Source organism: Mytilus trossulus, chromosome 14, assembly GCF_036588685.1.
Source record: "Mytilus trossulus isolate FHL-02 chromosome 14, PNRI_Mtr1.1.1.hap1, whole genome shotgun sequence".
NCBI classification, from domain to species: domain Eukaryota; kingdom Metazoa; phylum Mollusca; class Bivalvia; order Mytilida; family Mytilidae; genus Mytilus; species Mytilus trossulus.
In genome coordinates this window covers 43361798-43378027 of record NC_086386.1, presented here as the reverse complement: position 1 = coordinate 43378027, position 16230 = coordinate 43361798, and the positions used below count along the sequence as shown (strand labels likewise).

Below are 16230 nucleotides of genomic sequence, written 5' to 3'. Positions count from 1 at the left end.
ATGAATAAAAGTTAGATCCCAGTAACCTAATTTTGGCAGAAGGGAATTTTAATTTAGAGAAAAAATCAAAAGCTATGATAATACAACATAGCATAAAAATACTGCTATGTTAAAAGGGCAGGATATATAAATTTATAAGGATACTGTAAATTTGATTCCCTGAGATATAATTATATACTGAAAATATCAAAACAAAAACTTCCCCAAAACATATACATAAATCATTCTATAAAGATCAAACTATTTTTAGCATTTGTACTGACTGTTCAATCATTTCAATTTAGTGATTTTAGTTCCGAGAAATGTGGAGTAGACTTGATCTAAAAACAAAATGGTGGTCTCTCCTGGTTAGTAGGTTTCCTAGCTGCACGCCTTGTTGCAGTTCTTCTGGATTCACAGGATTGCTTTGGAACAATCCTGGATTTATCCATCATTTGAGAACCTTTGACAATATCAGGGAGCTTGAGAATATCTGCCTGTGTGCCCTCATCTTTCCTTGTAATAACTGGCCTTTTTTGGTTTATAACCTAGAAAAAAAAAGGTAAATAGATGAATGTGATTATAATAAGAAGTTTGCTGACATATCACCTTTTTCGATTGGTATTTTTTCAGCAGACTATTTACATACGACATTTCAAAGTGGAACAGGCCTAATGTTCAATGACACATGAGAAAGTCTGAACCAATCAAATTATAATATATTCCAGATTATAAACCATCAACATGATCAATGTATATAAACAGTGGAATAATATATTTCATTTTATCTGTCTTACTGTCCTCTAATTTGGTGATATTACCTTATTGTTCCTTTTTTTTAATGGCACTAGTCAATATAATATTTTATCTTACCTGTCTAACAGTCCTCTTATCAGGTGAATTACCTTATTGTCCTTTTCATTAATGGCACCAGTCAACATTATATTTTATCTTACCTGTCTGACAGTCTTTTTATCATGCTGGTTCCTTGGACCATTTAGTGCACCAGTTTTATTTGGATATATTTTACTGTTATCTTTTACAGAAGGAGCTGGTCTCACAAAAGCATGATTCTGCAGGATAGGTGTGCTGTTGGACAGCTTTGGTTCTGAAGCCCTCATTCTCCTCTTATTACCAGTGTTTAAGTCAGTGACGTTTTCCTTGGCCAAAGAATTTATGTTTACACCTTTTCTTGGTGCTTTTGGTGCATACCTCAATGGTGGCAAAACTTTGCACTCACCAAGTTTTGATAGATAAAGAGGAGGAACAATAGGCTTTTCCTTCTTAGATTTTGGCATGTCTAGCTTTGAAATAATGCGGGTGAGCTCAGCTTTCAAAATAGCAATTCGCTTTCTCGTGCTTCCCTCCTTCTGATCCAATTTATTATATGCAATGTTCAGTAGGTCAACCTCTTTGCTCTTGCATCTGTTCTGCCCACTGTAACTTCTACTAGCCAGTTCTAGCTGTTTCTGGATGCTTTCCTTCTCATCTCTGAGAACTGTGTGCTCGTTCTTCATTTTCTTAATCAGATATTGGTTCATTGCCTTGTGTGCTTTCAAGCTATCAATTTCATTCTCAATGTTATGCAGGAGGCAGTTTATGGCATCATCTAGTTCCTTATCGAGTTTAACAATATCAGCATCTTCATGGTTATACTTCTTCAAAATATCCAGTAACCTACTAAATACAAGAAGTAATAATCAGTAATAAACTGGAAATAGTTAAGAAAAATAAAACAGTAATTCTAATAAACTACATCATAATGTTGCGTAGGTATAATTTCCTTAATTTTCCTGTTTGTAAATAAGCTATTATTTTCAAATTCTGAGATATCGTCAATAAAAAAACAAAATAATTTCATATCTCACCTGAAAATCATGTGTTTGTGAGATTTTGTTTTATTCTGAGGCTTGAGCACGTGCATGGTCAAAATTCTTCAGCTTCAAGTGACTAATATTAGTTTGATACTAGGAGTGTAGCTAATGTCAGCCTATACAAATACATACACTGTCAGAGCTGTCAGATGGTAATTGGTAAGTTAAGTTTTATAGCTTACAATATGAAAATTATACCATTACACAAGAAATATTTATGATTTTTTTTTAAATGCATCACTTACACTTTATCCTTCTTCTTGAGTCGATCATGGCAATTAATGGCATGTGTAGTCGTATCAGGAGTAGGAGTATTTGTATAAATCTTGAAGAAAACTACAAGGTAAAGCATAGATTTTCTATTAGTGCTCACCAAATTTTTTTGAAAAGATGATGAAAGTATGCATTTTGAGTTAATTTCTTCTACAAGTGCAGTGTCTATAAAGAATGAAAAAAATGAAAGTTAAAGTATTTATTTTGCTTCTCCAAGTGCAATGCACTTTTGATTTAATTTCAAAACAACTTTAAAAATATGATAAAACTATGCATCTTAAAATAAACAACTTTAAAAAGTGTCATCTGTAAGGGTGAACATTTTTTCATTTTTCTATGACAAATATAGCTATGAAAAAAAATAACAACAAACAAAATATGAAAATTTCAAACACAAAGTATTGAAAAAAAAAGTTTTCTTCTGATCTGTCTTCTGATTGGTTCAAAGTATTATTTCTTTTTCAATGTTGTCAATTTTTATGGTGACACGCCCACTCTGGTGTTGTGTATTAATAAGCCAACATGGTTGTACGTTGTCATTGTTAATTTAAATAATATAAAGAGTTATTTGAGTCTTATTTTTGAAAGAAATTTATTTATAATGAATGGCAATCATTTATTTTAAATTGATCAAACCATAAAACTAATTTTTGACACAATCTGCAAACTTTGCAGATTATTCAATATGACTATGAGGAGTCAAAAATGAATTTTATGGTTCAATAAATTCAAAATGAAAAGCCATTAATTGAGTAAAATTACTTTCTTATTTATATAATGCAATTAATAACAGAATGTTTCAACAAGTGACTGAAGAGGCTATCACAACGACAGCAAACCGGATTTATTAACATTTATTTGAGTCATGGCAATATCACATGAAGAACCATACATTGTAACTGATGAATGGTGAAAGTGAAAATTGTCAATATCCAATTTCACCTCCATTTTGTAATCAGAATCAACATATTAAAATTTGAAAAGCTTGGCTTAATGTGGTAGACCTTGGTTCAGGGAGATAACTCTTTAAATCAGTAATGCGTTTGTAAAGGCAAGTTTTATCAAAGTATTTTAAGCATTTACCTGAAACAGATTGGAAATAATCTATGTAACCTAGAAGCTTAGAAAATATCTAGGAAAATGGTTGAGACAAACGTACAGATAATTTTAAGAGTTATTTCCCTTAACCTAGGTCTACATCCTTAAATGGTTCACAAGTAAATGCAACAACATGAATGGAAATGTCATTTTTCGATCTTTCAAGAACCATAATTCATGAACGGTAAAAGTCAAAATCGACATTATTGAACTTGACCATGTTGACCTCAATTTTGTTATCAGTAACAAGATATTAAAATTTGAAAAGCTTTGGTTGAACAGTTCATGAGTAAATACAAGGACACCACTGGAAACACTATTTTTTCTATCTTTCAAGAACCATAACTCCTGAACGGTAAAAGTAAAAATTGTCATTATTGCACTTGATCTCAATTTTGTCATCAGTAACAACATATTTAAATTTGAAAAGCTTTGTTTAAACATTTCATGAGTAAATGCATGGACACGACTGGAAACACCATTTTTCAATCTTTCAAGAACCATAACTCCTGAACGGTAAAAGTCAAAGTCAACATTATATTGAACTTGACCTCAATTTTGTCATCAGTAACAACATATTAAAATTTGAAAAGCTTTGGTTGACCAGTTCATGAGCAAATGAACAGACACGACTTTAAACACAATTTTTCGATCTTTCAAGAAACATAACTCCTGAATGGTAAAAGTCAAAGTCAACATTATATTGAACTTGACCTCAATTTGGTCATCAGCAACAACATATTAAAATTTGAAAAGCTTTGGTTGACCAGTTCATGAGTAAATGCACAGACATGACTTTAAACAAAATTTTTCGATCTTTCAAGAAACATAACTCCTGAACGGGATCAGTCAAAATCGTCATTATATAACTTGACCTTCATTTTGTCATCAGTAACAACATATTAAAATTTTTAAAAACTTATAAAAATATTAAATAAACAACTCTCCTTATGCTCAGCAGTTTGATTGTTAAATTGTGCAACACAATTAATAATATGGGAAAAACATAGAACTTCTTAAAGTTGTCTTACAAAACAATGTCAAATATTCAAACATACTATCCACACTGATCTGTTTCCACACTTGTTTAAAAAAAAAAAGTATAAACAGCAACTATAAATGACACAGAAACAACCACTACCCATTGAAAACTGTGCAGTGCATAAATAAAAGTAAGATAGAGGAAGCATAAAGAGAGAACAAACTGAATTACATTAATTGAAATGTTAGATAATAAAGACAAACATGCAACATCAAATAGAAAACATCTAAAATACCTTACATTGAACACTGAATTATCTCCCCTTTGCTGGAATTGTACAAATTGAAAACAAGAACTATCTTTAAAAAAGATAAATTTGAGTATGTGTTTAAAACTATCATTTCGATAACCTTCAGAAGCACAATGATTTAATGATGCAGGCTCTTTGATAACATCTCCATCTGGATGTAAATACAAGAAATTCTTTACTAAGGCAATATAGATATATAGGAATATTGTGATGACACCAATTCATTGCAACACACAAGTTTAATAAAAAATCCTTTCCTTAATACATACTTTGCTTTTTGTTTTTGTTTTCAAATACAATGTCAAAGCCTAAATGATAAATCATAAACATGATAAAAGTCTTTTTCATAGTAGTTACAGCATAATCTCCACTGACCTGAAATTTCTGTATATCTTTATGCTTGATTTAAAAAGTCGTTATACATAATTCATTGCAACATACAAATATATTCAAAACATCTTTCCATTTATACTATTTTTTTCTATTAAGGTTTGCAGCAATAAAAACTTTTCTGAGAGATCTGACATTCTGACTTTAACAGTGCTTATTTTTGAAAAAGTGACAAAGAAACTTTAATGTAAGCTTTTTTTAAAGCTAAAAATAGAGAGGATAGGGTAGTAGGAAAACAGAAACACACATTTCATTTTATTTGGCCTAATGAGGATAACTCAAAATATATGAATGATTGTCTGTTTAAAGCTTTGAAGTAAAAATAGGGACCAGAGGTCAAACAGTGAGGATCCAAGGACAATGACAATTAAACATATCTTCCTATATAACTTTGTTTCATATACTATTTGATGTGTCTGACATTGAAATATATGTTGGACATTTTTATTTTCTATAAAAGTGTGGAACATATTTTATAATGATAGAACAAATTAAACAAAAATGATCTGTGAAAAAAGTAAGTCTCATAGAAAATACTTCCTGTGATTCAAGTTCCACTAGATTTTTTCTCTCACAGAAACAAATTTTGGCTTATAGCAGTAGAAACTACTTTGATTGTCTTCTTTGTATGCTTAATTAAAGTTATTTTTTTTTTAAAATGGAAAAATTATTACCTCCTTCATGTCCAACGTTTGGTGAAGCAATATGCACTGCAACTGGTAATGAAGTTTCTGTGGCCTCAATTTCTACCTCTTGTAATGAAGTTTCTGTGGCCTCAATTTCTACCTCTGGTAATGAAGTGTCTGTGGCCTCAATTTCTACCTCTGGTAATGAAGTTTCTTTGGCCTCAATATCTACCTCTGGTAATAAGGTTTCTGTGGCCTCAATATCTATTTCTGGTAATGAAGTGTCTGTGGCCTCAATGTCTACCTCTGTTAATGAAGTTTCTGTGGCCTCAATATCTACCTCTGGTAATGAAGTTTCTGTGGCCTCAATATCTACCTCTGGTAATGAAGTTTCTGTGGCCTCAATATCTACCTCTGGTAATAAGATTTCTGTGGCCTCAATATTTACCTCTTGTAATAAGGTTTCTGTGGCCTCAATATCAACCTCTGTTAATGAAGTTTCTGTGGCCTCAATATCTACCTCTGGTAATGATGTTTCTGTGGCCTCAATATCTACCTCTGGAAATGAAGTTCCTGTGGCCTCAATATCTACCTCTGTTAATGAAGTTTCTGTGGCCTCAATATCTACCTCTGGTAATGAAGTTTCTGTGGCCTCAATATCTACCTCTGGAAATGAAGTTCCTGTGGCCTCAATATCTACCTCTGGTAATGAAGTTTCTGTGGCCTCAATATCTACCTCTGGTAATGAAGTTTCTGAGTTATCAATATCTACTTCTGGTAATGAAGTTTCTGTGGCATCAATATGGATTTTTTCAATATCACTTGGTGGTGGCGATGGGGAAAATTTTATAAATTCTTTCAGTTGTGGTGGAGTTGGTGTTCTGGTAGACTCTATAATAATGAGAAAAAAATATCTTATTACCTCTTCAAGTGATGTTGATGGAAATTGTATGGCCCTCTTTTCTATGTCTTGTGATGCAAAATACTAGGTGTATCAATCTAACTTTACTGCTTAATTTGTATACGTAGACACATACTTTGTGACAATCTAACTTAACTGGTTAGTTTATGTCGCCACATACCTTGTGTCTATCTAACTTTACTCCCTATTATGTGTAGTCACATACCTTGTGTCAATCTTACTTTACTGCTAAGTCTGTGAAGTCACATACCTTGTGTCAATCTTACTTTACTGCCTAGTCTGTTTAGTCAAAAACCTTGTGTCAATCTTACTTTACTGCCTATTGTGTGTAGTCACATACCTTGTGTCAATTTAACTTACTTTACTGCTAAGTCTGTGAAGTCACATACCGTGTGTCAATCTTACTTTACTGCTAAGTCTGTGAAGTCACATACCTTGTGTCAATCTTACTTTACTGCTAAGTCTGTGAAGTCACATACCTTGTGTCAATCTTACTTTACTGCTAGGTCTGTGAAGTCACATACCTTGTGTCAATCTTACTTTACTGCTAAGTCTGTGAAGTCACATACCTTGTGTCAATCTAGGTTAACTGCTTAGTCTGTGAAGTCACATCCCTTGTGTCAATCTTACTTTACTGCTAAGTCTGTGAAGTCACATACCTTGTGTCAATCTTACTTTACTGCTAGGTCTGTGAAGTCACATACCTTGTGTCAATCTTACTTTACTGCTAGGTCTGTGAAGTCACATACCTTGTGTCAATCTTACTTTACTGGTTAATCTGTGTAGTCACATACCTTGTGTCAATCTAACTTACTTTACTGCTAAGTCTATGAAGTCACATACATTTTGTCAATCTGAATTTACTGCTAGGTCTGTGAAGTTACACACCTTGTGTCAATCTAACTTTACTGCTAAGTCTGTGAAGTCACATACCTTGTGTCAGCCAATCTAACTTTACTGCTAAGTCTGTGAAGTCACATACCTTGTGTCAGCCAATCTAACTTTACTGCTAAGTCTGTGAAGTCACATACCTTGTGTCAATCTAACTAACTTTACTGCTAAGTCTATGAAGTCACTCACCTTGTGTCAATTTAACTTACTTTACTGCTAAGTCTGTGAAGTCACATACCTTGTGTCAATCTTACTTTACTGCTAGGTCTGTGAAGTCACATACCTTGTGTCAATCTTACTTTACTGCTAAGTCTGTGAAGTCACATACCTTGTGTCAATCTTACTTTACTGCTAGGTCTGTGAAGTCACATACCTTGTGTCAATCTTACTTTACTGCTAAGTCTGTGAAGTCACATACCTTGTGTCAATCTTACTTTACTGCTAAGTCTGTGAAGTCACATACCTTGTGTCAATCTTACTTTACTGCTAGGTCTGTGAAGTCACATACCTTGTGTCAATCTTACTTTACTGCTAGGTCTGTGAAGTCACATACCTTGTGTCAATCTTACTTTACTGGTTAATCTGTGTAGTCACATACCTTGTGTCAATCTAACTTACTTTACTGCTAAGTATATGAAGTCACATACATTTTGTCAATCTGAATTTACTGCTAGGTCTGTGAAGTCACACACCTTGTGTCAATTTAACTTTACTGCTAAGTCTGTGAAGTCACATACCTTGTGTCAATCTAAGGCCACACTTAAAAAAGTTTTGGTTTGCCCAAGCCCTACCCAAAGGTTGAGACAGTGGGTAGGTAGGTAGGCATTTTCTTTTTTTTTTTTCAAAAAAAGAAATTGAAGTATCAGATGTTTATTTGTCTTCATGCCTATTTGATTAAAAAAAGACTTCTTCAAATCAGGACAATAAAAGAATTTGAGTAGGCAGCTTTTTTCTGGGTAGGTAGCGTTTGGGCAAACAAACCTATTATTTATTATGGCCTAACTTTACTGCTAAGTCTGTGAAGTCACACACCTTGTGTCAATCTTACTTTACTGCTAAGTCTGTGAAGATACATATATACCTTGTGTCAATCTAACTTTACTGCTAAGTCTGTAAAGTCACATACCTTGTGTCAATCTTACTTTACTGCTAAGTCTGTGAAGTCACACACCTTGTGTCAATCTAACTTTACTGCTAAGTCTGTGAAGTCACATACCTTGTGTCAATCTTACTTTACTGCTAAGTCTGTGAAGTCACATCCCTTGTGTCAATTTAACTTTACTGCTAAGTCTGTGAAGTCACACACCTTGTGTCAATCTAACTTTACTGCTAAGTCTGTGAAGTCACACACCTTGTGTCAATCTAACTTTACTGCTAAGTCTGTGAAGTCACTCACCTTGTGTCAATTTAACTTACTTTACTGCTAAGTCTGTGAAGTCACATACCTTGTGTCAATCTAGGTTTACCGGTACTGTTTAGTCTGTGAAGTCACACACCTTGTGTCAATCTAACTTTACTGCTAAGTCTGTGAAGTCACATACCTTGTGTCAATCTAACTTTACTGCTAAGTCTGTGAAGTCACATCCCTTGTGTCAATCTAACTTTACTGCTAAGTCTGTGAAGTCACATACCTTGTGTCAATCTAGGTTTACTGCTAAGTCTGTGGAGTCACATACCTTGTGTCAATCTTACTTTACTGGCTAGGTCTGTGAAGTCACATACCTTGTGTCAATCTTACTTTACTGCTAAGTCTGTGAAGTCACATACCTTGTGTCAATCTAACTTTGCTGCTAAGTCTGTGAAGTCACATACCTTGTGTCAATCTAACTTTACTGCTAAGTCTGTGAAGTCACATACCTTACAAGTGTCAATCTAACTTTACTGCTAAGTCTTTGTAGTCTCATACCTTGTGTCAATCTAACTTTACTGCTAAGTCTGTGAAGTCACATACCTTGTGTCAATCTAGGTTTACTGCTAAGTCTGTGGAGTCACATACCTTGTGTCAATCTTACTTTACTGCTAGGTCTGTGAAGTCACATACCTTGTGTCAATCTTACTTTACTGCTAAGTCTGTGAAGTCACATACCTTGTGTCAATCTAACTTTACTGCTAAGTCTGTGAAGTCACATACCTTACAAGTGTCAATCTAACTTTACTGCTAAGTCTTTGTAGTATCATACCTTGTGTCAATCTAACTTTACTGCTAAGTCTGTGAAGTCACATACTTTGTGTCAATCTAAATAACTTTACTTCCTAGTCTGTGAAGTCACATACTTTGTGTCAATCTAAATAACTTTACTTCCTAGTCTGTGAAGTCACATACTTTGTGTCAATCTAAATAACTTTACTGCCTAGTCTGTGAAGTCACATCCCTTGTGTCAATCTAAATAACTTTACTGCCTAGTCTGTGTAGTCACATACCTTGTGTCATTCTTACTTTACTTCCTAGTCTGTGAAGTCACATACCTTGTGTCAATCTAACTTTACTGCCTAGTCTGTGTAGTCAAATACCTTGTGTATATCTAACTTTACCTCCTTAGTCCGTGCCAATCTAACTTGACTAGGTAGTCTTTGTGGCCACATACCTTACAAGTGTCAATCTTACTTTACTGATTAAGTCTGTGAAGCCACATACCTTGTGTCAATCTATATTAATTGTGAAGCATATATGTATTCACAAACCTTGTGTCAATCTGACTTAATATTGATTAGTCTGTGTAGGTTCATACCTTGGCTTGTGTCAATTTAACTTAATATTGATTAGTCTGTGTAGGTTCATACCTTGGCTTGTGTCAATCTAACTTAATATTGATTAGTCTGTGTAGATTCATACCTTGGCTTGTGTCAATCTAACTTAATATTGATTAGTCTATGTAGGTTCATACCTTGGCTTGTGTCAATCTGACTTAATATTGATTAGTCTGTGTAGGTTCATACCTTGGCTTGTGTCAATCTAACTAAATATTGATTAGTCTGTGTAGGTTCATACCTTGGCTTGTGTCAATCTAACTTAATATTGATTAGTCTGTGTAGGTTCATACCTTGGCTTGTGTCATTCTAACTTAATATTGATAAGTCTGTGTAGGTTCATACCTTGGCTTGTGTCAATCTGACTTAATATTGATTGGTCTGTGTAGGTTCATACCTTGGCTTGTGTCATTCTAACTTAATATTGACAAGTCTGTGTAGGTTCATATCTTGGCTTGTGTCATTCTAACTAAATATTGATTAGTCTGTGTAGGTTCATACCTTGGCTTGTGTCAATCTAACTTAATATTGATTAGTCTGTGTAGGTTCATACCTTGGCTTGTGTCATTCTAACTTAATATTGATAAGTCTGTGTAGGTTTATACCTTGGCTTGTGTCATTCTAACTTAATATTGATTAGTCCGTGTAGGTTCATACCTTGGCTTGTGTCATTCTAACTTAATATTGATTAGTCTGTGTAGGTTCATACCTTGGCTTGTGTCATTCTAACTTAATATTGATTAGTCTGTGTAGGTTCATACCTTGGCTTGTGTCAATCTGACTTAATATTGATTAGTCTGTGTAGGTTCATACCTTGGCTTGTGTCATTCTAACTTAATATTGATTAGTCTGTGTTGGTTCATACCTTTCATGACCTTCTTGGTGTTTTTAGGTAAGAACTAATTATTTGATTTAAACCACAGGCACTAGACGTTCTGTCAATAGTATGGCAAACTATTTTCTCCCATTGGCCAATTGCCAATATTTTTATACTATTGACAGAACGTCGAGTGCCTGTGTTTAAACATTACAAACCATTTTAGGTTTCAGACTGATAATTTACTCACCCTTTTCCTGAGCAAGGGTCATGTCATCTACAATCTTAGGTGATGATCTCCGACGGAAAGACCGAGACTTGCGCCCTGGAGACGAATTCATTCTGAAAAATTATGAAAATGTTAATACTTTTTGTGATAAACGTAACCTATATAAATTGTGTAAGCAGCGAATTATAGTGCTTTGCTTGGACTGCCTTCAATAATGGATAAAAAAAATCAAAAACGAATATTATCCTCAGCAGACGGCAGATTTAATATCGGGAAATCGGATTGAAAGCATCTCATCCTTACAAGTTATTTACTTGTATGATTTTAAACTGATGCTTAATATAAAAAAAAAAATTAAACGGGTGATGTTTTATTAAGATGCTGTGGTAGTTCTCTGTAAGCTTTAGCTGCGGAACCGTAACTCTTATGGTCCTTTTTTATTTTTTTTTATTTTGCGGACCATACTGCGGACCATACTGTATGGTCCGCAAATAGTCAAAAAAATAACATAAGGACCTAAGAGCTACGGTTCCGCAGCTATGTGAGCTTACAGCTAATTTTTATTTTGCTCATGACTCAACAGCAACACCAAAATTAAAGTCTGCAAACAATGAAACAAGTCCGTATAAAATGATGTATAGGAACACAAGTAAATCAAAACTAATGTTTTACTTACTTGAACAACGATGATGATCTGCAGCAATCAAAATCTTTGGCAAAACTAAAATACTCTAAAGATTCTTTATGTCCTTCTACTGATATGGAAGAATGACCTACTATGACGAAGCAAGAAGTTTACTCTACGCGCAGGAATAAAATAATGCATGCGACAACTGTTATGTTTGATTCATGAACAGACTTTAAAACTGTTTTTACTTTACTGTCTAACAGTGTCACTTTTGTGAAGAGAGAAATTGATTTTATTGAAATGAATGATGCAATTTTGAATAAAATAATCTACAAAATTTAGCGCAAGAATTGGACGATAAGTTCACGTATTATGACGTTATTTGACGTTGACCTTTATGCTTTTCCTGTAGAAATAATTTAGACTGGTACCTTGCCGTTATAAGAATTAATCTTTACAATTCGCCCTGATTGCTTGCTCGCCCCTAGCTATGATACCAGGAGGAAAGCCAATGATGACCATACTTCTATTGAGTATTGTCTCTATTCCCCATACACCCTTTGAGTATAATGCTTTTTAATAAAAAAAAAAATTAAAAAGATCCGCAATCTATTTGCTTTCTTTCGATTTTTTCGGCAGGGATTTATGCTTAATACACCCAAAAAAAAAAGAAGGCCCCTCTTCCACAATCGACTGTTTTGTGAAACTTTACAAATATTTCTTAAAACTCCATACCAACATTTAATTTAAAACACATACTAGTACATAATATGCATAAAATCCTAAAAACAATTATAGGCAAATTCATTACTCTTTATGAGTCTATAGAAACGTTAACAATTAAATTTACCAATTTGGCCTGATTAACTGCCAGCATTCCTTTTGCGCCAATTACTTTTTTCGGGGGTATCATTTGCGCCAAATTTTGTTTTCCAAATGTATCAATTGCGCCAGTATTTCGGAACTCATTTGCGCCAACTACCTGTTCACATATCTATCATAAATATTAATAATTTATCATATATTTATTGCCGACCGTGCGAGGGCTAACAAGCCAGTCAAGGTCGTTTAACACTTCCATATATATATATTTATTCTTATTTTTTGGCTTAAAAAGTATCATATGTTCGGAGATATTTAACCAAGAATATGAGCATCTGGAGAGAAATGACTTAAAATGCATTATAGACAGTCGATGTACAGAGAGAGATTAAAACTTATTGTTTAATTGAACATTTAATAAAGATATACCAATGGAGATGACAATGGAAGCTTTATACTTATGCTGATTATGTTTTAGCCACATTAGTTGATGACACAGTGCTTTGTTCCAACCATGCGTATGGGCTTAAATTTACTATTGATTAGGAATTATTATGAACTGTTTTATGCATTTCATCCTTCAATGTTTGTATTTTTGGACAGAAAATTGAAGTTACAAGCTACAACATATATATTAAATTGGGGATTACCCATGCAACAACAGTAAGAAGAAGTAAAATTGAGAATGGAAATGAGGAATGTGTCAAAGAGACAACAACCCGACCAATTAAAAAACAACAGCAGAAGGTCACCAACAGGTCTTCAATGTAGCGAGAAATTCCCGCACCCGGAGGCGTCCTTCAGCTGGCCCCTAAACAAATATATACTTGTTCAGTGATAATGAACGCCAGTATGAAGAAGATATGTATCAGAAAAGGAAACATTTGCCGTGTAAATTGTCGGTTCCAAGTCCGAATAAAGGAGAAAGGAAGTAATTTACTTGTAATTGTCGAAATCGTGTGTTTTATTTTTGGCGCAAATGATACCATATTAATTTTAAACATGTGGCGCAAACGTAGCATTTAAGAAAAAAGTTGTGGCGCAAAAGGACGCATTTTTGACGCAAAGAGAACTCTCCCGTATTACTTGCTCTAACAAAGAGTTCCATTTCTTTAAAAAAAAAACTCTTCTGAGTGGGTCTTCACAGGGGCGGACCCAGCCATTTTAAAAGGGGGGTTCCAACAATATGTCCCCATTCAAATGCATTGACTTTGGCCAAAAAAGGGGGGTCCAAACCCCCGGAACCCCCCTCTGGATCCGCCACTGCTTCACCTGAATATTAATGGCCTTGCATGGCTACAACAAATTAGACCTCGTTATTAAAGTATTAATACCATGATATGGACAAATTGGAAACCGAGACCAAATCTAAATACACGGTTAAATTTTGCATGTCCAAGAATCGCATTTATTCAATCTTTGATGAAATCAAACAAAGTTTATTTTTGACCATATACCTCGATGTGGACCAACCAAATAAAATACAAAATCGAAAATACAAATATATAGAGTTATATTAGGCATATAAAGAAACCAAAGAATTCAAGACTGAATTCGACCCAAATTGAAAATTCTCAAGAAATAAACATTTGATACGAAAGGCCTCAAATCATTCCCAACTCTATTTTTATGGGTAAAACTATGAGACATTGTGGCACAATTTCATATACCGTATATGGATCACTATGCAATGGGTAAGTACGGAAAGAAGTGCTGGTTGTCTGCATTACTATTTTCAAACATTACAAACATGCCAGAGAAAATGACCGAGGTATATTGCAACACACAAGTGAAGAGTTATCTCAAGAGTAAATTCACCATATATATATAAAAGTATTAAAACAGAACCAGTAATGAACTACTTTTACAATAGATATAAGTAGATGTGGTATAAGTGCCAATGAAACAACCTCTCTCATCCAAGTCACACTTTGTAAAAGTAAACAATTATAGGTCAAAGTACAGTCTTCAACACGGGTTTACTGTCGATTGAAATGAGTTTTTATGTAAAGGTAATGTCTTTGGTTATCTTGCTTTCTAGCTGAACCGTGAAGTCATGTTAAGATTAGGTAAAATACCCTCCTTAAAGAGTAGACTAGTTCGACAGATAACCAAACTATCTGTCTGTAGTACTAGGCTACTTCGAAAGCTGTGTAGCATACCATACTTAAAAATGACTTCATGGTTCAGCTAGCAAGTAAGCTAACCAAACACATTAACCTTACATACACATGCAATGCAATCGACTGTAAGTTTGTTTTGTCTGCATACTATTATGCAAATGTTGACATTAGAATAGAAGGCTCAAACACTTAAAAATTGTGGAAAATTTATATAATTTGTGAACCATGACTTAGGGTGAAGAACTATATAATGTACTTAAAAATAAACAGCATATCATTGAAACAACACCACATATGGTTCCTCTGGTTATCATAATGTGTTCCGTGGTCATATCATCAAAGTTACAAAAACAAATTAACCATGACTGATATAAAGGCCAAGCAATCTCCATGGCAATAACATTTGTTCATGATAATACATTAATGTACGGCATACAATTAACATCTGCACCATGAGCGCACGACAAGACCATCGTTAAATTCAAAGAAAAAGTATAATAACTTTTCTTAATGTCATATCAGACATTCATTAAAAGCTAAAGGGATGTTATCTTAATAGATATAAACCAGTCACCAAAGTTTAATCTGCTCAAAGCATTGTATGAAAATCCCACCTTTTTAAATATGACTAAAATTACACAACTCTGAAACAAAATCTTAAATTTATAAAAATCCAAAAGGAACTCATGTACAATTCACCAAAGTTTCCATGAAAACTGCTGAAAGCATTTTCGAGTTATTGTTTGAAAACTGAGAAATCTACCCCTTTTAATGAATAGAACCCCATTCTCAGAAACATAAAATCTTAAATTTATACAAATCAAAAGGGAGCTTATGTCAATAGATATAAACAATTCACAAAACTTTCTGGCAATTTGGTGAGAATGTTTTTGAGTTATTGTATAAGAACTAGAAAATCATTCTTCTTTAATGAAAAAACAAAAACCCCAAAAACTCGAAAAAATATGAATCCAAAATTTATAAAAAAAAAACTAAATAGAGCACACATAAATAGATATGAATAATTCACCAAAGTTTCATGCAAATTGGTTCAACTGTTTTTGAGATTTTGACATCAGACAATGAGAAGGATGGACAGATAGATGGATGAATGAATGGATGGATGGATGGATGGATGGACGGACGGACAACGGACAACGGACGGACAGACAGACAGACAGACAGACAGACAGACAGACAGACAGACAGACAGACAGACAGACAGACAGACAGACAGATGAAATTTGAAAAAATAGAAAGGACAGGAGTTTTGAGTAAAAAAAAAAGGCAGGATGAGACACTTGCAAAAAAAAAGTCAGGCTGACAATTTATGTAAAAAAAAAGTCAGGATAAACTAAAAAAAAGCAGGATCAGATAGGGTGAAAAATAAAAAGGCAGGACAGGGATTACAACTAAAAAAAATGCAGGACAAAATTTTTCATCCTAGCCCCCCCCCCCCATAAAAATCAAATGGTAGCTAGCTCCCTTACAATGAATGGTGCATGTTTAACAATGGTA

The 16230-nt window shown here is 33.9% G+C and overlaps 2 protein-coding genes across 2 annotated transcripts; both read right to left on the bottom strand.

Moving 5' to 3' along the window:
* Window positions 1-320: 320 nt before the first annotated feature.
* On the bottom strand, window positions 321-2755 carry LOC134697790 (uncharacterized). The gene is made up of 3 exons (XM_063560075.1): window positions 2099-2755; window positions 936-1659; window positions 321-527 (listed from the first exon to the last, which is right to left on the bottom strand). Exons 1-3 carry the CDS (start codon window positions 2203-2205, stop codon window positions 321-323), a joined length of 1038 nt encoding a protein of 345 aa, XP_063416145.1. The 5' UTR covers window positions 2206-2755.
* Window positions 2756-5548: 2793 nt separating this feature from the next.
* Window positions 5549-11890, bottom strand: LOC134697789 (coiled-coil domain-containing protein 40-like). The gene is made up of 3 exons (XM_063560074.1): window positions 11816-11890; window positions 11161-11252; window positions 5549-6423 (listed from the first exon to the last, which is right to left on the bottom strand). The coding sequence occupies exons 2-3, from the start codon at window positions 11249-11251 to the stop codon at window positions 5549-5551; spliced, it is 966 nt and encodes a 321-aa protein (XP_063416144.1). The 5' UTR covers window position 11252; window positions 11816-11890.
* Window positions 11891-16230: the final 4340 nt, after the last annotated feature.